The sequence below is a fragment of the Poecilia reticulata genome, chromosome 18, assembly GCF_904066995.2.
Source record: "Poecilia reticulata chromosome 18, P_reticulata-male-v2, whole genome shotgun sequence".
NCBI classification, from domain to species: Eukaryota; Metazoa; Chordata; class Actinopteri; order Cyprinodontiformes; family Poeciliidae; genus Poecilia; species Poecilia reticulata.
The window spans coordinates 18,298,762-18,323,000 of record NC_088847.1 but is presented as its reverse complement, the minus strand read 5'-3'; the positions used below and the strand labels follow the sequence as shown (position 1 = coordinate 18,323,000).

At 39.3% G+C, this 24,239-nt stretch overlaps 2 protein-coding genes across 8 annotated transcripts in view; one reads left to right on the top strand and one right to left on the bottom strand.

Annotated features, from left to right (window-relative positions):
- The window catches only part of LOC103480722 (protein phosphatase 3 catalytic subunit alpha), a 94,623-nt gene extending 83,751 nt beyond the window's left edge, over positions 1 to 10,872 (bottom strand). For 2 of the 5 annotated variants that reach the window (XM_081599579.1, XM_081599581.1), the window contains exon 1: positions 10,546 to 10,871. In XM_081599579.1, the coding sequence (XP_081455705.1) occupies positions 10,546 to 10,606 (61 nt within the window). In that variant the 5' untranslated portion in view covers positions 10,607 to 10,871. Of the gene's footprint in view, positions 1 to 10,545 lie in introns of all 5 variants that reach the window. The other 3 variants (XM_081599583.1, XM_081599580.1, XM_081599582.1) reach the window with 3 other exon arrangements.
- A 1,907-nt stretch (positions 10,873 to 12,779) lies between these two features.
- Positions 12,780 to 24,239, top strand: part of LOC103480794 (B-cell scaffold protein with ankyrin repeats) — a 36,916-nt gene continuing 25,456 nt past the window's right edge. For 2 of the 3 annotated variants that reach the window (XM_017310513.2, XM_008435972.3), the window contains exons 1-5: positions 16,661 to 17,213; positions 19,846 to 19,988; positions 20,087 to 20,225; positions 20,335 to 20,480; positions 21,951 to 22,065. In XM_017310513.2, the coding sequence (XP_017166002.2) occupies positions 16,784 to 17,213; positions 19,846 to 19,988; positions 20,087 to 20,225; positions 20,335 to 20,480; positions 21,951 to 22,065 (973 nt within the window). In that variant the 5' untranslated portion in view covers positions 16,661 to 16,783. The other variant, XM_081599578.1, reaches the window with a different exon arrangement.

The window sequence follows — 24,239 nt, the reverse complement described above, 5'->3', positions numbered from 1 at the left end:
ACGAGAAAAATCAGGCGTTAATGTGTGGGATTTGATCCAGTGCGGTGATTTAGAAGATTATTTGCTCCCGTTTCTGGTCAGGGTTTCGCTTTAATGTCCAAAAGTTGCATTTTGTAAACGGAAATCTAGATCGTATCGTCCCGCATCCTGCACATCTCAGAGGCCGTGTGAGCAGACAGCTACCGACAGATACCATACATTATTCTGCTGCAAAGCCGTCTCTTCCTGTGCAGTGGCTTTTCTCAGTCTACTAATCCACCATTTATAGGCAGCCCGCAAACAGCCTTACTCATTTTGCCCATATTTAAATACAAACACCCAGCCGGCCGGCCGGCATGATGCAGGAGTGTGTCTGTGTTTGCGTCTGGTGCACGGCGGCGTACAGGGGCCTGTCCCAATCCACAGAGTCAACTCTGAGGTCTAAAGAGGGGGAATGCCCCTTTTACGTCTCAATGTGTGGCAGGATGTGTGAACCTGTGGAGTTAAATAAATGTCAGCATACAGTTAATATCCAAACTATTGTGACAATGCTCCAATTTAAAGTGGAAAGACACATGATGCATATGAGAAATTAGTTTTTACATAGGTTTACATAAACTACACTTTAGAAAGTGGACAAAACATTAGGGCTGCATTAACTAATGGCACGTTCTGCAGATCTTTCATTTAACTACTTACGGCAATTTATACAATGTTAAAAGATGCAAATAAACAAATAATTCAGGAAATTTTTAAAGAAAAAAAAAACACATATTGCCTAAAATGCAATGACGTAACATTCATTTAGTGAACGCTTCATGATTCATCGCAATCATGAAGCGTCTCATGATTGCGAGACGCTGACTTAACAGAAAGTATTGATGTTAAGTCAAGCAGAAATACTTTCTGCTTGACTTCAATACGGTCGTGTAGGACTAACCTGCTGAATATTTTTTGGTTTAACCAAAACGCGCTCAATAGGAGATTTTTTTTATATTTATTACAGAATTTGAACGTGAAGCTAAAATGATGCCACTTGAGTAAAACATATTTACAGACAAAGGTCTTTTTTATATCTTAAATGCAAAATGTTTCATTTTTTGTACGGTTTTAGCTTAATGACTTCTCTGACCAAGTTGTTCTCGACACAAACTCCTCGTTTGAGTCAGCACACTTCAGTTAACGGTTAAGCGATTACTAAATCAGTTCATCACTATTAATCGGATGCATCCATCTCACAAATCTTCCTTAAAATAAGCAACCGATTAAAAAAAAAAAAAGTTTTCTAGTATAAGATTTCCACAGACGTCGGCTTTCTCGTTCGCTTTGAAGTGACTCGTGTGCACACATGCGTGCCCGAATGTTTGTGTGAACACGACTGCACTAATGTAAACACAAACTGCAGTGCATTCGCAGCTCGCTCGGTCTCTCGCTCTCTCTTGGTGGGAGCGGAAGGGCCTGCTCCACAAGCCGACCTAGCAACCCTTCCTGCTCCCGGTTCACGGTGTCATCCTCTCCTCCCCCGCTCTCTGCAAACCGGCTGCCCAACGCGCAGCTAAATGCGCAGCAGACACTGTATCGATTAATTTGGGTGACCCACTCTAAAGAGCTATCTAACGACACACAACTGCCGCTTCTGCTCCAAATGGCTTTTGTTCCCAACTGTGTGCTCCCGTCTGCCGACTGAACTGGGGAGTAGTGAGGGTTTGTTTGTACACAGGATGATTTTCATGAAATATGAGAGCTGGGCATTATGATCTCCTCAGTCATAGTTGGCCACTGTGGGTACAAGCAATCATGAGTGTAATTTCTCTGTTTTGTCCAAAGCAAACAAAGAAAATAAGCTCCATGTGGTGCTCATAACGATTCTTAATGACCAGACAATAGTAGGGAGCAACACTGAAAATATGCCTCCATCGCCACATTGCATAAGCTATGAAAATACAGCTTTATTGTGTAACAAGGGAAGTAAATCAACAGTATGATCTTCAAGGCTTGAATATGCCGTTAACCGCGCTTACTTAGATTAGCAATGATCAAAAAATACCAGCGTAGGTAAACAGCTTCACTCCCCCGTTTCCTTTCATCAACACCCAACATTCATTTGTTCACATGAATTAGCAAAAGCAGCAGCTAATGCATGGAGTCAGATTACAACCCCAGAGCAGAGCTGCCTTTATCCCCCTATATGGATCTTAATCTGTCCAAATCCACTGCTTTCTCTGTGCCCCAAATCCACAACAGAGTCTAATTCTCTTTAATCTAATGAGCAGTAAAGGTGCACTTACTGCGGATCAAAATACCACAGAGCGCCTTATCTCAGAACAACATCATAACGGAGGCAGCGGCTCAGGTCTGAACTCCTGCACTGTCATGCAATCAAGAACCAAGAGTAAGAGCAGAGACACCGCCATGCTTGTTCTGTGAATGCGACTAAGTGTGTGTTTTTTGTACTTACTATTGTCATTTCAGCAACTTAAATGCAACAACTTTCAGCAACATGTCTGCAACTTCTGTCATTTACAACTTTGATTGTTGTATTTAACTTTTTCTACAATTATTCCCCTAAAAATAATGGGGGGAAACTCCAAATCATACCAACATCTTATTTGAAAGCTAAATGCTTCAGGTTTCTTTAGACACTTTTAAATATTGTTTACTATATTTTTTTATAATATTACAATTTTAATTGGTATTCTGTATGCTAGTGTTGCCATTTTAATATATTTCAGCACTGATAAACATTAGCTAATGTTTATTATTGTAAATTAAAATGTTTACATGCTAATGTTAGCATGTTACCTAATGTTAGCTAAACTTAGCTAACATGTTTATATTAGCCTATTTGCTCATTTTAGCCATTATCAGCCAAAACGCTTACATGCCAATTCATGAAGAGGTAATTTTGGGCAAATTTGATTAAAGCTAATAACATAAGCTGCGATATACATAACAGTTAATGTAAGATAATGTGAGTTACCAGGCTAATGTTAGCATGTCAGCTAATTTCAGCTATTTTACTGACATATGTTAGGTAAGGCTGGCATTTTGGGTAAAGCTATTGCATAGCTTGCTAAAAGCAACTGCTTTTAGCACAGTTGCTAGAGTAAATTTATCTGACTTAACATGATAATTTTAGAATATTAGCGAATGTTTACTCTTTTTAGCCAACAAACTTTAACCAGAGTTGACATTTTGGAGAATCCTGTTCCAAAAGGCAAACAGAAGCTAATGTTAGGTAAATTGAGATAACATACATTTTTTGGTATATTTGCTTATTATTGCGACTTAACATGCTCCTGTGGTCTTAGCAGGCTAGCTAAAGCTAACCAGTTATGCTTATATTAGCATGTTATCTCCAACATTCATCCTGTGGTACTCACACAGAATAAATACACATTTTTCTACTTTTATTTCACTCCTCACGCTTTGCTGAGGAGTGAAGAACTGTACAAGAAGATGGCTGTCAACAGAAGAAACACCTGTCAGCTTCATAAATACAACACTGGAAATTCTTCACTTGACCATTACATGCAAATTAAAAGCTGCATTGTATGCTGAAGAAGTTTCTATAACAGCGTATGACAGCACAATTATTAACACTTATCTTGCAGGTTTTCTCCTTTGTGCAAACAATTAACCTTGACTGGAAACGTTATTGACGACCAGCCACTAAAACGTCTGCTTTGTTGCAGCAAATCAATTGTGTAACCAGTCAGTGTCAGATTAAATATGCTCCCTTTTAAAACACAGGAGAGGCAACGGTTACTTTAGCCATTCAATGGAAAAAAATTAATGAATAAATAAAAAACCTGGCTAAATAAAACAGCAGTGTTTTTGCTTAGTAACCAAACAGATATTTGTCCACTGAAATATTCTAAATAAGACATAACCAACAATGAATCATATGCTTAATAGCTTAATATTTCACTTTGGAGGAGGAAACAACAACCTCACACAACAAGTTGACAAACAGAGCTACAGCTACCTCAGTCCCACAGAGGTGCAAACAAGCATCATTACTGCTTCCTTCAAATTAAATCAGTTTGAGTTAACATCTTTCCCATGACATCCAGTGTAACTGAAATAGCGCAGGTTGTTTCTCAAAATGAGAGCCGGAAAACAAAAATTCACATTAAGTGCAGACTGTGGCACTGTGGGAAAAGCGCCAACTCAGCTTTACCATCAGCTGGTCCAGAAGAAAGAAACAATTAGCTCGGCGCTGGAGGCGAATCCACAACCGACTCAAATGTTCTGAGTCGTGCTCAGAACTCCAAAATTAGTGTTCATCTTCTGCTAAAGCAATAAAAAGACAAAAGTTTGCGTTAATAACACTGAACTCCATCTTTTTGTTGTTTGCTTCAACAGCAGCAGTGATGTCATCAGTGTAGATCAGTTGCTGTTTTCAGCTGAATCCATCAAAATTATTAGCATCATTAGCCAGCGTTTATAAATCCTTTTTGAAACATTGTGTGGAGCCCATTTTTGCAGGACTGTCTGCAACGCAGAAATACTGATCTAGATTCTAAATAGCATCCATAAAATAGCGTTTATAAATGAAGCTGGTATTATTAGGGCGCCCGTTTCCAGTAGAGCTGCAGGACATATGAAAAACATGCAATTTGAGTATTATTGTGGAATAATGTGATCACAAAGTAGGCTGCAATTAGCCTACATTTTCCCTCATTCGTCTTTTTTTAAATCACAATGCTCCAACCATTCCTCTTAACCTTTTCATCTTTCTGACTGAAATCTGAACCAGGCTGTAAAGAGCCATCAGATTGACAAAATACAATATTGACATTTAAGGCGTTGAAAATATAATCGCCTACAATCGACTTGGTGCGATTGCAAAATTCAAAAATATTTTAAAAATCTATGTGTTTCTGTAATGTAATCCACAACAGCAACAAAAATCAGATTACATCACTGGGAAGATCCTCTTTTCAGTAAAACGACACCAAATAGAGGAAACATCAAACGATAATTTCTAGGTTTTAGTGGTTTAGATTTACTTTTTAGGTCTTTTTTCCATACTCATGTTTCAGATTTTTTTGTTTACTTGCCTGTGAATGAATGCTCAAATGCATAATCTATCTAGATACCAATTTTAAGCAGTGAGCTTTACTCTTTAATATACAAGCTACAGATAAATCTGATTTGGTGACTCAAACATGTTTATAAAAACTTATTTTCATCTGATAATTCTCTTACTTTTTCGACAGTAAAATGATGTAAATAGGACCTCTTACATCTCACACAGTTTAACCTACATTAGCTGGTAAACATGAGATTCTTTGCATGAAAAAAAATAGACATTTATCCAGGAAATGCAGCTAGAATAGCATCAACACTAACTGTTTAAGCCCAAGTTGTTTACACATTTCTTATGGTTGCTTTTGCATCGTTAAAGTTTTCTTTTTGCTACTTTCGGGGATTTTTAAAACTAATTATTAACGTCTAGGTTTATGAGAACTTAGCTGCCTGAGCACCCGGCTCTGCAGATTTATGTTAATTTTCTTGTCTGGAGGTTTTAAACTGATAGAAAAAAAAAAACTATTCAAAACTGAACACAAAGAGGAACTACAAGTGTTGTTCCTGAAAACAAAAGATGGTTTAATGTTCTGCTTTGTTCACATTTATTGAGGGAAATCTAAAATCCTCATCAAAACAATCAACACGGGACTAAAAGGTAGCTACTATGAATTCCCGTTTTAAATCACCGTGCTGCAAAGACTGTGTGGAAGCTATGGAGTAAATATTTCTCAGAGTCAGATGACCTTCAGGAAAACTCTTTCATTTCTGCACACCGCTGCGTTTACATCTGATAAGAACCAAAAAAAAAACAAAAACCAAAAACGCTGCTGTTGGCATACAAACAAGAGGCAGGTGTGCAGGTGAGGAAGAAGTCCGACGATACGGGGCGCTGCTTAACGTCCGGTTCTATAAATGACTGGGGCCGTCCAGCTGGGATAGCGCCGCTGTCATCGAGCACAGCCTCTCCGGCCCACGCGGGTCTGAGCGCGGGGGCCCTCCTCTCCGAAAAGTCAAATGTCAGATGTCGTCCATCCCCCGCTCGCAGAAAGAAAAGCACCCAGCGCTGTGTCGGGAGGGAGGCCCCGCGTCGACACGGCGATGGAAAAACATCATTACTATGCTTATTCTGCTTTCGAGCGCTGCTGCTGTCATGGCAACCAAATTACTAACTACAGTCCCAAGCAAAAGTATTCATACCCTGTGGACGTTTATTTTTTCACTTTTTGTACAGCTTACAGCCACAAACTTGCAAGTTAGAGCGTAGTTTTGAAGTGGAAGGAAAATGTGTGGCCTGCTTTGTATTCAGCAGCGTGCAGAACCAGTTTCTGCTGGTACTGCAGCGTTTTGAAGAATTTCTATACCAGATTTCCACATCTAGACGCTGAAAATCCTTCACATTGTCTTTTGCAAAATAGCTCAGTTGGATGGAGAGAATCTGGACATCAATTTCAGACTGGGCCGATCCAACACTTATTCACGCTTTGTTCCAAGTCAGGGGTGTCCAAAGTGTGGCCCGAGGGCCAACTGTGGTCTTTGGGCTGATATTGTGCGGCCCCCGAATGCAGTTCAAGAATGATACAAATGTGAATCATTACGAACATAATTTCCTTATAATGGAAAATGTTACACAACGTTATTCGTCTTTTATAACCAAGGTTTATTAATGAATAGAACAACGTCTATCCAGAGACTTTTAATGAAAAGTTTATTTTACCTCACCAGTATCAACGTTTATTCAATTCATTAAACTTGGCTAAGTATAGAAAGCGTCTTAAAAGAAAGTGTCCCTTCTTTTACAATGCCTTTTGAAACGAAGGATTTTGCGAACGTGCAAAATCCTTCCCACATTTTGGATCTACGACATCCCTTTCCTACAAAAAGGGATTTGGTTTTGGCTCGTGAATACTTACGGCGCAACGATTTTGGCTAGCGTCATTGTTGTCCTGCTGGAAGATGAACCTTCACCCCACTATGGAGTCTCTAGCTCCCTCTACGTTTCCTTTAACTAACCCTCTGATGCTAAGAAAAAAACCCTTCCCCAGTAAAGGTTGTGTTCGAGCTGCCTATTTTAAATCATTCAAACACAAAATATACCTTAATATGTGGAAATATGTGGAAACCGTCTTAGCACAATAGCCAATCAGCGCCAAGGAAAATGAATGTGCTCCTGGATTGGCTGCTTTGCAAACACAAGCTAACAGCGTGCTAAGTAGCCTTTAGCTTAGATAACTCAGCATCCCAAGCATAATTTGAGGATATATGAACTTTATAAGATATTATAAGACATGTTTTGTGAAAAAATGCACAGAATGGTGAATTTTTGTCAAATAATTTGAAGATACGGTCCACAGAAAAACCCATGAGAACTGAAATAGTGCAAATAGATGTGGCTTCGCTGTATTGGGAGTGTAATACCCCGCAGATATTGCACTGTAAACAGTCCTTTTCAATATTTATATCCCACACACTCATCTTATGATGATGACACATTTGAAAATATGAAGCGAATGCAGTCCAGTAAATGCTTGCACTCTGAACTAAATCTACATTTACGATAAATTCCTCTTCCACGTTCCAAATGCTAAATCCACTGCAATTCATGGGCCTTCATTCAGTTTCTGTTGTTTCTGTTCTAGTCGGTGACCAGGCAAGAACCGGATTCATTTATCAATCGGCGCTGGAAATAGCTCGACAGCTAACACATTTAGCAACACATTAACAATGATGATGACTAGAACTTTTGGGAAAATAATAGGGATTATCACAGGTCATGGCTAATCCCTATCCAGCAGCTACTTAATCAGGTAAGCCTTGAAAGCTGCAGTAATGGTCCACCACTGAGCCAGATTTCTACACATAGTTCATTAAGGTGAAAAGCCTCCCAACTGACATTTCCTCCTATATTTATTTCTGTCGAGTTTAAAAACATGAAGAATCCCCCCACCCCCGCGTACGCTGCCAACTTGGCCTGCTGGGGCTGATTAAGGAGGATGGAGTAATTACTCTGCAGCAGTGGCTTTCAGGAGCGTTATGATAATGCCTTCTGAAAACAGGTGGCTGCGGCGCGCTCATGATAAGTTGGACCGACGCCTCGCAGCGTCGCAAAACAGGCAGCTGAAAACAAATTACCTCACACCTATAGCCTGCAGCCACGTTCATGCTTTGTATGTACACAGCAGCCGGCGTCCCGTGTTGTCACAACACTGATGCATTACAAAAAAAAAAAAAGAGAGAAAAAAAAAAACAGCGCACTTCTGGAAACTCAGAGGATGGATTTACTTCCAGGAGCTCCGGCCCGGCGACGCCTTTTGGATCCGGGCTCTCATGTCGACTGACAACCCGCTTCTAATGTCTAATCAATAACTGATTAAGATAATTGCAGAGCTTTACTAAGCACTGCAGCATTGTAAAGTCAAGAGAGTCGGACTGTGCATTACAACCAGAAACAGAAATGATTTTTTGGGGGGATTTTAAGCGAGAGAAGCTCAGTCTACGACTGAGAGAATCTGAACATCAGTTCTCATGCTGCGTCTTCTGCTAGCAGCAAATCAGAACGGCGATTATCTGACTAATCTATTATTCTGTTGATTAATCAGATAACAGAATAGCACATTTCATTTAGCCATCCAAATCTTTTTTATACAACATTAGAAATATGTTAAAAGGTGCAAATAAACAAATATTTCAATTCTGTTTTAAAGTAAGAAAATAAACATTTTAATGCTTAAAATCCAATAACATAAAATAAATACCTTTAACGTCAACATGTGAAAAGCTCAGTGCTTTCTGCTTGATTTAACATCAACTGCACAGAATTGGGGGGGGCGGTGTTTAGGGTAGAACACATTTACAGACGAGAGATTTATTTTTTTTTATCTTAAATACATTTATTTTTTATCTTAAATACATATATGTTTTTTTGTGTATTTTTGGCTTAATTGCTGATTTGAGTAAGTTCTTCTATTAGCAAATCCTCTTTTTGGGTCTCTGTAGTCCAGTTAACGACTAATAAATTGGTGGACAATTATTTCAGTAACCGATTAATCACGATTAATCCTTTTGGCCCTACAACAAACAGGACTTTTTATGACTAAGACCTGAGGTATTTCACTCCTGCCTGCGTTGTGTCTACCTGCTGAAAAAAAAGGTATCTCCAGGGCATGATGCTGCCACCGTTACATTTTTCTCTCCGTTTCCTAAGTATGCAGCACCTTGAGTTAAGATTACTGCCTGCAAATAATCAATACAACATGCCGACTTTGTGGCCTTAATGTTGCCAGGTCAAAACGTGGAAAAGTTCAAGTAGGTATGAATATTTTCACAAAGCACTGTAGCCAACGCGACCAGTCCAAGCTTCCCAGTGAAACCGTTTCATCTCTTTATAGCCGAATCTTGTCAAATCCATTTTTCATTAGCCTTCACGTTGCTGGAGACTGTACGGGTATGATCTCTTAAAAAATTCATAACAAAAGCACCCCAGACATTCTGTGGATCTCTCAACACTCACTCCACCCACCAACCCGTCGCTTTCCACCAGAAATGTGGCCAGAACAGAGCCGCTTGCTGCTGACTCCATCCACTATAAAGCTTCAGGATTGCCACTAATTTCCCCCTCCTGATGAGCTATTGGCTCGAATCGTTTCAATCGATGAGCTCAGGCCAAATAAGAAAAATATCTCCCTCAATTCCCCGATGTGGTCCCTGCACATGCCTGTTGTGGTGCGCAGAGCAGAAACTGGGGTACTGATCCGCAGCTAGAGCTGGATCAAACAAACACACACAGATTCTGTCATCCTACTTTGCTCTAGTCATTCAGTGACGCATTAAATAGCTCATATCCTTGTGCATGAATTGTCTCAAAGTTAGAAGTCTGCAGCCTTTAAGTGAAACGAGGCTGGGCGAGCTGGGTAGGTAGGGTCGAACTGATTATTATCTTTATTGCATTCTTATGGTAGACTGCAAAGGTGGAATGTCAGACCTGTAAACAGAGAGAGAGGCAGGAAGAGCCACCCCATGTGGCATGAACAGTGAAAGCAACCCCCACAACCAGACATACATCGAGCAAGCAGGATTGTGCAATTGTTAAAACGGGAGAGATAAAGCTTTGTTTGATGGTGCATGCACAATAAAGACAAGGGGGGGGGAAGAGATCGCTTTTGGTGCCGATTGCAATGCCTGATCTGCATGCATGCTGTGCACCAAATGCATATATACATATAAATCCAGACCGTCAAGCTGCAGGCTGCGCAGTCACATGGAAACGCTTCGTTCAATTTGAGGGTATTCTTATTTTTTATAATAGATAAACATGTATGTGTGAGATTCTTGCAAGCTGAAGTTCTCCTCACTTCCTAGTTTACAGCTGCTGTCACAGCTCGGCTAACACCCTTCTTCCTCCATAAGCCAGCGAACAATTTTTCGACTACATTTTTTTTTTTTTTTTTTTTTGCCGCTGCGACGAAATTCTTCCAGACACGCAGAGACCGTAACACATAAAAAAAATTAAAAAAAATAATAAATCCCACTTACATTTCACCACCCTGTCCGTCGTAGATAACTTGGGCTCATCATTCGGCTTGTTTTCGGACATTTCCAGTGTGATATGAATTTAGAGATGTGTAAATATATATGAAAGGAGACTGAAAACGGGTCCCTGCGTTGCTCTTGCCGAACAACTCTTCGAGTGTGTCCGAGGAAAAGAGACCGCAGTGATCTCACCCGGGTTCCTCTGAGCGGCCAAAAATACTTGCAACGGGGGGTTACAGTTTCACTGCAGGAGCTGGAGGAGCTGTTAGGAGCTGCTCTGTCTGATTTACTGTTACTCTGAGCCAAGTTGCCTGGCTCAGCGCAGTGTGCACTCTAACGTGCTGACGCCTCAAGGCCCGCCCCCCGAGGCTTCCTATTGGTGGAGAGCCGCTGTTGTCTTTCACGCTCACTTTTATCGAAAGATTTCTCTCTCTCTCTCTCTTTCTCGTTCTTTTATCATTCCAACTGCTGTGAATAACCCGCAATAAACTTAACACAAACAAGGGAAGGAGTGTCGTTTACCACTGAATGTTGTTATCGAGAGAGCCATTCTCGACGTTTTGAGTTCATTTGTGAAACAAGTTTGACTTTAATCTCAACAGTCCGTTGGAAGGAGTTGTACAATATATCCTTTTTGACATGCATCAGTTGCTACTATGCAGTTTTCTACCGTCTTATATCGTTTTCAGTCATGCCATTCAAAATGAAGCGTACTTCTGAATTCTGAAGTCACTCCCTATAAAGCTAATAGTCTTCATTTCAATTATTGAGTCACGACAGGCAAAAATGTTGAACTAGATGTCAAAATCTGTCATTTTTATGCATTTCTTCATCTTTATATCATGAGGTAAACAAGTACAAGACCCTCAATTTGTGTGTTTCACATTCTTTACAGCATGTGCTCTTTGCAATGCTAATTTGTTTACAATGTTGTGAAAAAGTAAAGTGCTAACATATTGTACATTGGAACTGAATAAGTACATAATGTACATTGTAATTGTTTTTTGTAAACGATCCTGATATTCCAGTTCAAATTCGCTTGCCAGCTGTGGGTTTGTGGGATTTCGCTCGTTGTGACATCACCTATTTCAACTAAAGTTTCACACACTCCTCCTCACCGGTGAAAGCTGAGGTTCACCTGGCAGTAATTGTACAATTATGAAAACATTTTCAAGAAGGACTGACGAAGAAATACATCAATCTGACACATTTTGACAACCAGCTGAATGTTTTTGTTTGTTACGACTCGAGAAATGAACTGAAGACTGTTGGTTGACTGTTCAGCATTCAGAAGTGTAGTTCATTTCCACTTTTCGGTGAAAATTATATAAAGCAGTAGGTAATTACATGGTAGCAAAAGGATTTGCAGTCTGGTGGAAGGAATAAGAAATGACTACTAAATGTTGTGGACGTGTAACTAAAAGTTATGAGAATCTTAATTGATCAGTGAAATGCACCAAAGCAATGGAGAAAAATATAACTATGGATTTCAAAGGATTGTGGTAGTAATGTTTAGAAATGTCTTGAGCATTTTCAGGTCGTGTTACCAAGATCAAACTTTTTTTGCTTTCGCAGACGTTGTGAGAGTGAACTGTCATAATGAAAACATGAGATGACATTTCACTATCTCGTTCATAAACAATGACTTCAGGACTTTCCTGATACAGACACTTTCATTGAAATAAATACCTGCTTTTGAGGAATGAACGATTCACTTTGACCAAGTGACTCACATTGGAGGATCTTAACTGGGTTTTGCAGTTGAATTGTTTTGAGAAAATGCACTAGCCGTTGCGCAAATGTTGAGAGAAATGCACCAACAAAAATGATTTTTTTTAAAAAATTACTATCATTATTATACTTAGCATTACCGCTTTGCTACTTTTACATTTGAAATATTCTGAAAATCAACTTCTTTATTTTTATTGTACTTTTTGCATGTTTGTTAATAAATTCAGGAAAACATTTAACAGAATTTCAAAATCTAAACAATAAATAAATACTATAAATGGATAAGTATCAAACTACTACTAATACTATAATAATAACAATAATAATAAATACAATTATTTCTAATGTTTTAAGAGTCAAATTCAAACTTTTAAAATTGTACACATAATAAACTGTTATGATAAGATTAAGTGGTTGATAAAATTAGATTAAAGTTACACACCAAAAACAATATTATAATAATAATTTTGGATGTTTTATTTGTTCTCTCTAGCACCACCTTGAGGACGGATCAGGACCTTGTTTTGCAGACACACTCTTTTGAATTGAGGCTACATACCAGAACATGACAAAAAGTAAAAGTTAAGTTGTTCTTTTAAGGTCTTCCAGTTAGCTAGAATAATGCCACAGATGAGTTACAAGTTACTTAGTTACTAGTTATCGGGTAACTATCGACCCAACCTTCGGTTCAGGAGGAAATGGGACGGTGTTCTCCTGGATCTTTTAAAGAAAACACTTATTTTTCCCACAAGAACATAAAATATAAACTTAAGAAGTATTTCCAAATTCAACAACAAAAGAAACGGACTGGGAATAGTCATAAAAATACTCACAATGTTAATATGGTTGTAGTGAAGCAGTTCAGTTATTTACTACAGCTAATTTGATGATCTAATGAAAACTCCAGACGCTTATCAGTCAGATAAGACCAAAAAATAAATAATTAGTTTTCATTATGATTAAGCAATTATTGACGACCTTCTTTTTGTAGAGATGATCACAGACTGCTGCGATCACAACAAGGGAAGCCGTGTAGAAGGAGGAAGTTTTCTATATTGCTTAAATACAAACAGATCAAATTCACATATGTAGAAATAAAGAATCGAATCAGTTCAAACTCGCTACAGTCATCTATCAGGAAGCTCAAGCTCCTCTCTAATTCCAAACAGAGGGAAGCTTTATAGAGATTTTAATTTCCTGCAGGACTTTGCACCTGCCCACCCTGCTAGAAGTATGAACACATGACCATGATGTCACTGCGCATGATGTAATTCATGCAAAAGGAGCCCCAGCCGAGCGTTGACTGCACATCTTTATTCTCGTTATCGACCAGGTGCAGGTTGGTTCAGGTGAATTACATCCCAAATAAAATTGCTGCATACACACAAAAAAACAACCGAATTTGAAAAACACAAAAATATTTCAGTGTTGCACATCGTGTGTCATTTCTTCCAGATAAAATACATTTTTTTAAAACGAGTAGTGTGGGGTTTTAACTTTTCCCTTCCTGAGGGGAGGAGCTGAAACGGAGCGCTGCGTTTTAAAAAAAAAAATATTCAGGGCTTTTCTGACACAACAGGAACTCTTCCAGGGAGCCGATTAGTTTCTCTGCAGACTCGATAAAGCCTCCGGAGGGTTTTCCTGAGCAGCCGCTGAACTATGCACACATTACATTAGGTCAATATGCTCTCGATGGAGCAGTGGTGGGGAGTTGAGAGCAACTTTAGAGCAAAATATTCATGAGAATCCTGTGGAAATAAAGCTTCTGCTTCATGTTCCTCCTGAGCTGCTTGGTATTTGCCCCCCAGATAAGATCATCACCACGCAGCACAGGAGTTGTCAACGGGCTGACATTTCTGTAATAATATCCTGCATTATCTGCTTCTGGTTGTAAAAGTGATACCTTGTTGCCAAGGGCATGCTTTATAGCAACTGTCTGAAATTAAAAAAAGTTAGAGCAAGAATCTTTCCAGCTCCAAAACATCCAGAAAAATGAGAGTCCAAACATCCAATGCCTCAAAAAACAGAGAGAAGATAAACAAAACTCTACAAAATAAATTGGGACTAACGTAACAGAACTATTCAAAAACATGTTGCCACTGTGTGCCGTTATATATAACAAATGTTTAATTTTACAATGTGACTTTATGTATCTATTTTAATCAATGCAAACCCACAAAACAGCTTTGTCAGTTTTTATGGCTCCATGAACACGATCACGATTCAAAATGCCTCCATATCTTTCCTGCTGGCACCACCCTCAGGACAGCGTTTGCAGTTTCACTCTTATTTACATTGGTAATGCCGTGACCAGCGTCACATTTATGTTTGTCTTTACGCCACCACCTTTGGCGGCTGTGACTACGAGCTGTATGAGAAGGGATCTGTTCAACCGAAGCCGTCACAGATTTGAAAGATTTCACCGTGACGGACAGCGTGACACATCTGCTGCTGGTCGATGCGTAAAGCCAGTCTGAGATTAGCGTAAAAAGGAGACCTCACCTCTCACATTCGTGCTCTCCCTCCAGTCGCTCTATAAATAAATGGTGCCAAACTGGTATTAGCAAAGACGCTGGTGCTGCAGCGGTTAATGAAGCACCGAGTTTCATGAGGGTAAGCGTGCGCGTCCGGGTCGACGCGTCCCCTTTTAACTATTGTTGCACTGGAGACATTTTCCACAGATCATTAGCTGCAGCACGTCTCAGCTTCTTTTGGATGCAAACTTAATTAAACTCGTGTCTGGACTGAGACTCGGGCTCTTTATTTTCCTTGTAACCTGTTGTCTGAAAGGCAGTCACCTTTGTTATTTGCCATTTTCCCTCGTTGCATACACTCCCACCTATTCTGTCTGCATGGAAAATACAGTAGAATAACAAGCAGAGCTTTAACTGTGGGCTTCAGTTTCAGTATTTGAATTTAATCAGGTTGGAAGTAAAAATTCCTTTACAAATTACCTCTTTTTTAAAAAAAAAAAAAACACTGGAGCTTTTTCATTAAACTGCACCTCTCCTTTCAACCAGTCATGATTATTTGATTATTTCCTGGGAATGTACAACTTGCCGGGCTGCACAGTGGAGCAGTTGTTAGAGTTGTTGCCTTGCAGCAAGAAGATTCTGGGTTCGATTCCCGGCCCCGGTCTTTCTGCATGGAGTTTGCATGTTCTCCCTGTGCATGCGTGGGTTTTCTCCGGGTACTCCGGTTTCCTCCCACAGTCCAAAAACATGACTGTCAGGTTAACTGGCCTCTCCAAATTGCCCCTAGGTGTGAGTGTGTGTGTGCATGGTTGTTTGTCCTGTGTGTCTCTGTGTTGCCCTGCGACAGACTGGCGACCTGTCCAGGGTGACCCGCCTCTCACCCGAAACGTTAGCTGGAGATGGGCACCAACAACCCTCCCGACCCCATTAAGGGACAAAGTGCAAGAAAATAGATGGATGGGTACAACTTGCCGGAAAAGAAAAAATTAACTTTCCAAGGTATAGAAACAGCAAAATTTTACTTTTTCCACAAGGTTCTTTGGTTGGGACAAACCGATTGTAGAGTGGAAACTAAAACTCCCTTCCCAAAACATTATTTTAAATTATTTAAAAACTGGATCATCTAATTAGTTGAAACTCAAAGGCAATTAGTTGCACTAGTTTTCATTTGGGGGTATCAGAGCAAATAAGGCAGAATATTCATGATCTATCTCAAAGGTTTGCAACCTTTAAAATCAAAAGAGACATTTTGCCTTCAGTCCAGCTAAATAAAATTTTAGAGCCGCAAAAAAACAGACTGCTTGTAATTTCTGGTAAATATTTACTATAGAAAATGTGTTTTCACTTTTAAAGAACCATAATTTGATTTCCATTTTTAGGTTTAAAAAGAAACCTTCGCAGTAAAGGGGTGTATACGTTTTCCTCTTTGCAATGTTGATATTTTTAGAAAATGATAAGAATGCTGTATTTCCTTTAAAGTTTCCATATTTATACCATCGTTTCCAACCTAATGATAAAATCATTCCATCAAAAGAAACCTGAAAAGCTGCTAAACCTTATATTTGTTATGTAATTATTTAAATAGGTGAGTTATTTTCATATTACTTTTTTTGCTAACATTGTTACCTGGAAATGAAGCAACATATTTCATCTCACTCTGTTACAAATCAGACTAAAACTTAAAAGTGTTAACATATATAGAGCTAAGAACAGTCCTGACCGAGCAGGGCAGGGGTCGGGATCCATGCTGTCCTCGAAAAAAACTCATTTAGTTCACTGTAACGTAGCAGGAAACACCCTCTTATCTGAACTGTTCCTGACATAACAATAGCTGTCCTGTTCTGATGTTACTGAGAAGTGAGACCTGCCAACAGGAGCAGCTCTGTAGAAATGAACCGCACAGGTAAGGGACCTTTCATATTAACAGTTTATCATCCAATTACAGCGCGTATTAAGTAATGAAGGAGATCAACGTTGTGATGTGTGCGAGTCTTGATCGTAAATGAAGGGTTGGTGAGGGATAATTGGGGTTTCTGATGCTCAAGTACGAAGGGAAACTGTCGGGCATTCCCACAGAGAAACTGCTCATCATCTACGAGACGGAGGCGAAGCAGTGGGCCACCTACCTCCAGTCAGCCTTCGCCGGGCAAATCCCAGAGGATGGCATCTGCTGCTACGACGTCAACACGCCGTCCAGAAAAGACGACTTTGTCGGGCTGTCTCGCTACGCCTGCAAGCTGCTGATCCTTTCCAAGGGGATGCTGGAAGATCTTCACCAGATGAGGCGCTTCTTCCTGTCCCGGGTGCTGAGTCCTGCAGCCTGTGTGGTGGTTCTGCTGTGTGGCGTGGACAGTCTGACCCCGCTGCTGGACCAGGTGCCCATCGACGCTGACGAGTGCCTGCAGATCTCCTGCGAGCAAGACGCTCCAGAGTACGTGTGCAACGTGATGGATATTATACAAAAAGGTACGATCCAGAAAAATCAATCACCTTTACTCCAATTTGGTTAACGAACATAGGTTGTTGTTTTTTTTAATTGTAAGAAGGGAGATTTAGTATCTCCAGTAATTGACGTCAGAAAATATCTGACATTTTCTGCTTCAACTCAATGCTCACGTCAAATCAATTTAGGTTGACTTTTAAATAGCATTTAGAAGTTCATCAGTCATGTGCAAAGCAAACAACAATAGCAACAATACATAAAAGAACCAGAAAACACATTACAACCCATTACGTTGTTGTAAAAGTTTCTGTAACAAAATGAACAATGCAGGTAAAACTAAATATCTCCACCTGTGTTTTGATAGAGGCTAGATTTCATTTACAACAGAAGAAAGTATAGTTTGCATGATTACAGATCTTTAAAATAAAGGCAAATAGGTTTTCAAAATATTCTCTTTTTTTAGGTAGATTTGAGGAATGTAATAACTGCATTCTATGTTATTTGAGTCTTAAAAATATTAATTTGAGGCTAAGAAATGCTATTTTACAGGGGGGGGAAAGATAAATTTTACCTTCACGTTTATTTCAATTTTAGATCACAGGTTCAGATTGCATTGCTTTTCATTTCTGGCATGAAGTAAAAGTGTTAAAACGCTTTGAGTGCCACTTAGTATTTTATTTGGATGTAAACCAAATAACATCAGATGTAAATTAATGGGAGGGCATGTCTGCTTGTTGATTATCCGTTTTTCATTTGCAACACAGGCAACTCAAGCCACAATAAAATATTTGAAACACTGAAAACAAATTACTTGTTCTTGCTCTGCTCTCTGAAAAATTATTCATAAACCTTCTCCTGTAAATGAGGCGTTTTTAAGGGGAAAGACTGTATCTGTTCTCATCTGCGCCATCAATCTCTCCATCCTCAGTCGTCCAAAGTACAATTTGTCTAAAATCCAAACACAGAGGAGTGGGCTTGTGTTTAAACAGGTGTGTTAGGAGGAACATTTGATGCAAATGTGGCCTTCACTGATTACTCATTGCAAGATATGCAAATTCAATAGCACTCTACCTCACTCCAATGCAGTGATACAGTGAAGTGTTTCAGGCTGGGCGCCCACGAACAGTTATATTTTAACTCGGGAGTAGTTCTGCTTTTGACACAGATGGATGTTGTTTTTTAAATACTGTACCTAATGTACCTGGAGAGGACATCTGTTCAGTTTATGTCTAAAAACTAAGTTAAATAATAGTGACTGTTGAAGCAATTAACTTCCTTGTGTTGTGAGCCAGGCTAATAGCAGAATGCTAACAAGATCCAGTCTGAACTAAAAATCATTTTCTTATCAATCTCTTAAAATCATTTTTATTTCTCTTCTTCTTCTTGGTGTAAAGTGTCTGACGAGCTGCAGTCAAGTCCAGTTATGCTAACAGCTATAGGCTACTATCAAAGCGCTAACCTTCGACACATGTGACTACTACCGTTAGGCTAATAGTGAGATAGTACAGTATTTTACGCATCCAAGCACTAGAGGAAGATGTTGGTAGATAAATACTGGACAGAATTAAATATGTCATTGCTTTACCAAGATATGAAACACTGTAAGGCAAATAATTACCGTATTTTCCGGACTATAGAGCACACCTCACTAGAAGCCGCACCCGCAAAGATTTTTTTTTCCCAAAAACTGGAAACGAACATATACAAGCCGCACCAGGCTATAAGCCGCTGGTATCTCCGCCGCTCTCGGTTTTTCAGGACGCAGCCCTGCGCCTCCAACGTCGAATTGAAAACACTTCTTCGTCGTGCCTGCTGTTAGCATTTGCTTGTTCTAAATGAAAATGAGTACTTTCTTCTTTGTTTTCCAATTTTGACTTCCAATGATTCACTTCCTGCTAAAGAGCCCCCTGGTGGTTGAAATCTATAAGCTGCATGGTTCAAAGCGTGGGAAAACAGTAGCAGCTTACAGTCTGAAAAATACGGTACCTAATTTAAGCTAATTTGACTATGTTTTACATGCTTGCTAGCCTCTTTCAGACTGCCCCAGAACAGATGTGGTTACAGTGTGGTAGCTTGTCACTATCAGTGTGTGAATGTGTGAATGACTGTAGTGTGAAGCACTTTAGTGTCCTTGGGATTAAATACAGGCCATGTACCATATTATATTTGTACATGAGGGCTTGTTATAAATCTCATACTTTCCAATTTGAAAATGTTAAAAGTAGATGCTTTCTTAAATACTGGCCTCTGAGTACAAAACCATTAAACTCAAAAGTCAAGAAATCATGAAGTAGTTTGACTATCTTCAAACGTCCACTTCAGCCTTTCAGGAAACAAAAGAAATCATCAACTAATCTTCCCACAGAAATATCTGGACACAACATAAAACAGAAACTGCAACTCTGACAGCTTTTACCAAGTAAACATGAGGTGAAAATGATCACTGAACTGCACCCTTCCTATATATTTTGGCACTTGTTGCAATACCTTTGACCGCTGATTTATAAAAATTACTGGAATAAAATGTCTGCTAACAAAAATAACTTATACATCTATGAGGGAATAACCCCTTTGTGCATGCGGCTGCTCCAAATTGGCTCCAGGTATCTAAACACAGTTTGCTAATCCATAACATTCTGCACCAATCCTTTACAGGTGGATCAGCAATGGCAGCAAATGCGGACCCCATGACACACAGACCATCTGGATCAGAGCAGAGGGACGAGCAGATGCAGGCATCTGGAGACGACGGGGTCACATCCAGGGTTGTTATCGTCCCCTCAAGGGTTCCCTGTGGGGTGAGCGAAGACACTTCTCCGGAAAGACGTACGTTTATTCAGAAAGCAGCCATAACACCGACTAACACAGCAAGCCCCCGTACTGTTCTGTCTGGCAGAGCTCCTCTGAGGTTTTCATACTCCTGAAAAACGACTCGGCAGCCTGCGACTGCGAGGTCGAGTTCCAGGCAGAGAGGAAGATGGAGAGAGTGAAGCCTGTCTGCTGGAGTGAACGCATCCTGTGCATCAGTACACCAGGTAGACAACAACACGTGATTAATGTATGACTGGAATAAATACTTTTCAGTTGTTCTGGTTTTTTTTTGTTTTTTGTTGCCTGGTTGTTACTCCGGCATGTTTTCTGCAGCTGATTTTCCTGCTGGAAATGTGAGCGTGACTGTGTACAGTGGTGGAAAAACCCTTACCAGCTCTAAACTGCAGTACTACACAAGAATTGAAGAACTCACCCATCTTCTGTCAAGTGTGGCAGACCCTGTAGAGTTCATGTGTCAGGTAAAACCTTCACCTGCCTTTTATTTAAAGAAGAACATAGCTTAGACTAGCTGTGGACCATTAGGAGGATTTTGGAAGCACAATCTTCATTTAAATACGTTTTTTTAATTATAATTTTTAATTATAATTGCTCTTTGATAGACAGTAGTTAATTATCAGTGCTTAGATTCATGAGAAGTAGTGAGGCTTTTGTCCAGGCTGGCTGTGGAAATACTGAGAGCAGATCTTTATTTACGTCTTTTATTTGGAAAAGCACTTTCTGATCTGTAAGAAGTGCTATATAAATACAGTTTACTTACTTACTAAAATCTGCAACAGGCTGCCTGGGTGGTTTTTGGGCAATCAAGTCCTTATACAGCTCTGGAGAAAATGAAGAGCCCCCTGCACTGAAGTCTTTTTGAGTTAAAACATTAGTTTTGTTGTTTCTAAATGAATATGAATTTGTTTTCTTTGCATTATTTGAGATCTGAAAGCGCTGCATCTTTTTTGTTATTTTGACAGTTTCTCATTTTCTGCCAATAAAAACTACATTTTTGCCTGGAATGTTGTCAGTAGTTCATAGAATAAAAACACAATGTTCATTTTACTCAAACATAAACCTATAAAGAGTAAAATCAGAAAAACCGATAAGTTTAAGTGCTCTCTTAATATTTTCCAGAGCTGTATGTATCAAAACCTAAAATAATATATGTTTTGTTTCCTCAAAAGATAATTGCTGAAGTTGTTTATTAATACATTTCTGATCTGTACAGTATGATCTAATACTGCATGCTAAAAATTAAGAGCTGGAAGTGAAACTTGTGTACTTCTACCATCAAACCAATACTAAGGTTTTGTTTGATTTTTTTTTAAATTTGAAACTTATCACAAACAAATTCACAAGTCACATAAAAATATTCATATATCCAATTAAGTTGGGTCAATGCAACTTTTATATCCTAAACAACTTTTATAGGACACACACGCACACACACACTTTTGAATATAATTCTCATGAGGTAATTTTGTAGGGGAAGCTATTTCACAACAGCTGATTTATAGTCGGCGGAAATGTGCAAATAAAAAATAAAATAAAAGTAAAAAAAGAAAACAGAACTGAGTGAAAATATGTCTGATGTTTAAACAAAGTGCTGTTTTCTCTTGGATTGAGGGAAAAGCAGGTTACATCTGTCTTTCAGTGTTGAACACTTTATTTGATTAGGTCAGTTTTGCTGAAGCAGCAAACTTAAGCAATGAAAGAGGAAGAATTTACAAACTAAAAGCGAGGCAGGACTTTGATGCTGGCATGGTGAAATTAAAGTTGGCATTTTTATTTGCTCTCTAAATGGATTTCCAATACCACTACCACTGTTTTATGAGTCGGTGCATCTAACCCAAGATTTACTCTGGGAGTTACATCTGCCCTTAATAGAAAAGTTGCTGTTTGAGTCATAACTCAACACAGCATTGTAAACTTTGTTTGCGTTGCAGGCTCTTCAGGCTTGCTCTGTGGAAAAGTTGGATCAGAAGTTGTCTTCCATGCTGCTGGCGCTGATGCCCACAGGAGGCTTTCAGGGACTGCAAGTAGAAAACTCACAAGAAAGAGGTACAGCGCCGCTTAGCAATGCTGCTTAGTCAGCAGAGAGTGAGAAAAGCCTGGACGAGTAGGACTGACTTCAAATTTTATTCAGACTTTGAACATCAAAAGAATCTCTAAAACACACTGTGTGACCAAAAATGGATTTAGCTAGAAAATAGAGCCGTACCTAGTAATTATTTTGTTACAGCTGGTAAGAAGCTACCAAAGCAGAAAGCAGTTTTTATATCTTTAGACAATCATCACAATTAGGTAACGTGACAAGGGCAAGCTTTATCTGGGTCAAACCGAGAAAGAGTGAATCAGGAAACATGGAACATAATTTCCCCATATCAGGAAGTGTGCTAAAATGCTAAATACATGGTTATTTCTTTGGACATTGCTTACATTTAAATTTTGGCTTAAACTGCTGTGGTAAGCACTACTTTTGGAAATAGTAGTATCAAATAAGTACAGTAGCAATACAATCTTCTATTTCCAATACAAGCTACTGTTAGCATTAACCCCACAGTGAGGAAATTCAGGCATAACAGCCTCAAAGCAACAGGCAATCGAGGCATCTTTGTGTAAACAAAAAACAAAATTAAGAATAACATACTGAACAGCACATGTCAAACTCAAGGCCTGGGAGCCAAATCTGGCCCGCCGTAGCTTTCTATGTGGCCCTCTAGACTCCAAATTACATCAATAAGTCCCTCCAGTTTTTCACAAATCCCCAGAGTTCACACAAAATCAACAAATCCCCACATTTGTTTCCGATTTTACTGCAATTTCTTTCTCAAGGTTGGCCAAAAACATTGGGTTTAAGTGACTGCTGTCTCAGCCTTGTTTGATGTGAAATTGTAGTTTTGTGATTTAAAAAAAAAAAATGAAGTCATGTTTAACATCATACATTAGCACAACTGTCATACAAATATTTCTAAATTAGCACCACAAATTCTATGATTTTGATTGCAAAGAAAACAAAAGCAATTTCAAAATCCTGGATGGACTGATCAGTGTGAAAAGATGTTTAATATTATTTCATTTTAACAAACACTCACTGAATGCTGAAACAAACAGCTGTTTATTGATATTTTAACAGTTCAATGGGCTTATCAATAGATTATGGTACAACTGGCCTTTTATGAACATTAAGATAAAATTACTACATAAAATCCTGGGAAGTTATGAAAAATAGCAAACTCTGATCCAAAGGATTTGCAATTCAGTCAGATACTTTTTAAAAAAAAGTACAAAAGTGCGTTTGTTTGTGCATTAGAAAAAAAGATGTCAAACTAAAACCCTGCAAGCAACTGAGATGTGCAAATACCAGCAGAAATGTTATTTCAAATAAGTAAAATTATGCAAATAACAGTGCAAACGGAAGAAAAGATGTAAACACTGAGTTTGTTGGACGCAGTGATGCTTATAAAGTCTGTTACGACTGGCTCAAGGTCATAACAAAACGGGAGACCATGCAGGGGTTAAAGTGTAGAAAAATGAATATTTATTAACAAAAACAACAATGGATTGTGGATATCAGTGGTGTAATGCAAATGCTTGGATGTGTTGTATGAGTGCATATGGAAGTGTTGAAGTGCCAAAACAAAGACAAACGCAAATGTGCAAAAAGGAGGGGAGCTGAGGCCTGGCAACAGAACACCATAAGCGGCAGAGTGGACGCTGAAGGCGACCCAGAAGATGGAGACAGCCAGGTTTAAGTACTCTGCGTTCCCAATCAACCTGATCAGCAGCACCTGTAAAGGGGAGGAGCACAAGGACAGACAAAAGCAACACCTGCAGCCCAGCCCTTAAGGCCCAGGGCCGTAACACCCCCACCCTTAAGAAAAGGGCCCCAAAGGGGAACCTTTAAAAATTCAAAACAAAAATGAATTTAAAAATGTTTGAGCTGGTAGTACATTACCCAAGAGGTGTTCATGATGACCACCGTCACATCAGCCTTCATGTCTCACTGGTTAGGAAGAGTAGCACAGAATGGTCGAGCAGCCAACAGGACATGTTCTTACTGCTTCAAAACGTTCAAGGTACCTTATGAGGAAAGAACCCACTTAGGAACACAAACCTGACACACAAGTGACCTACCACAGGTTCACAGCCAAATCAAAATGGATTCACCCAGTTACCACTCGCAAAAGCAATAACCAGTAATCCAACCAGATCTGAACTGGTGTTACCCAACA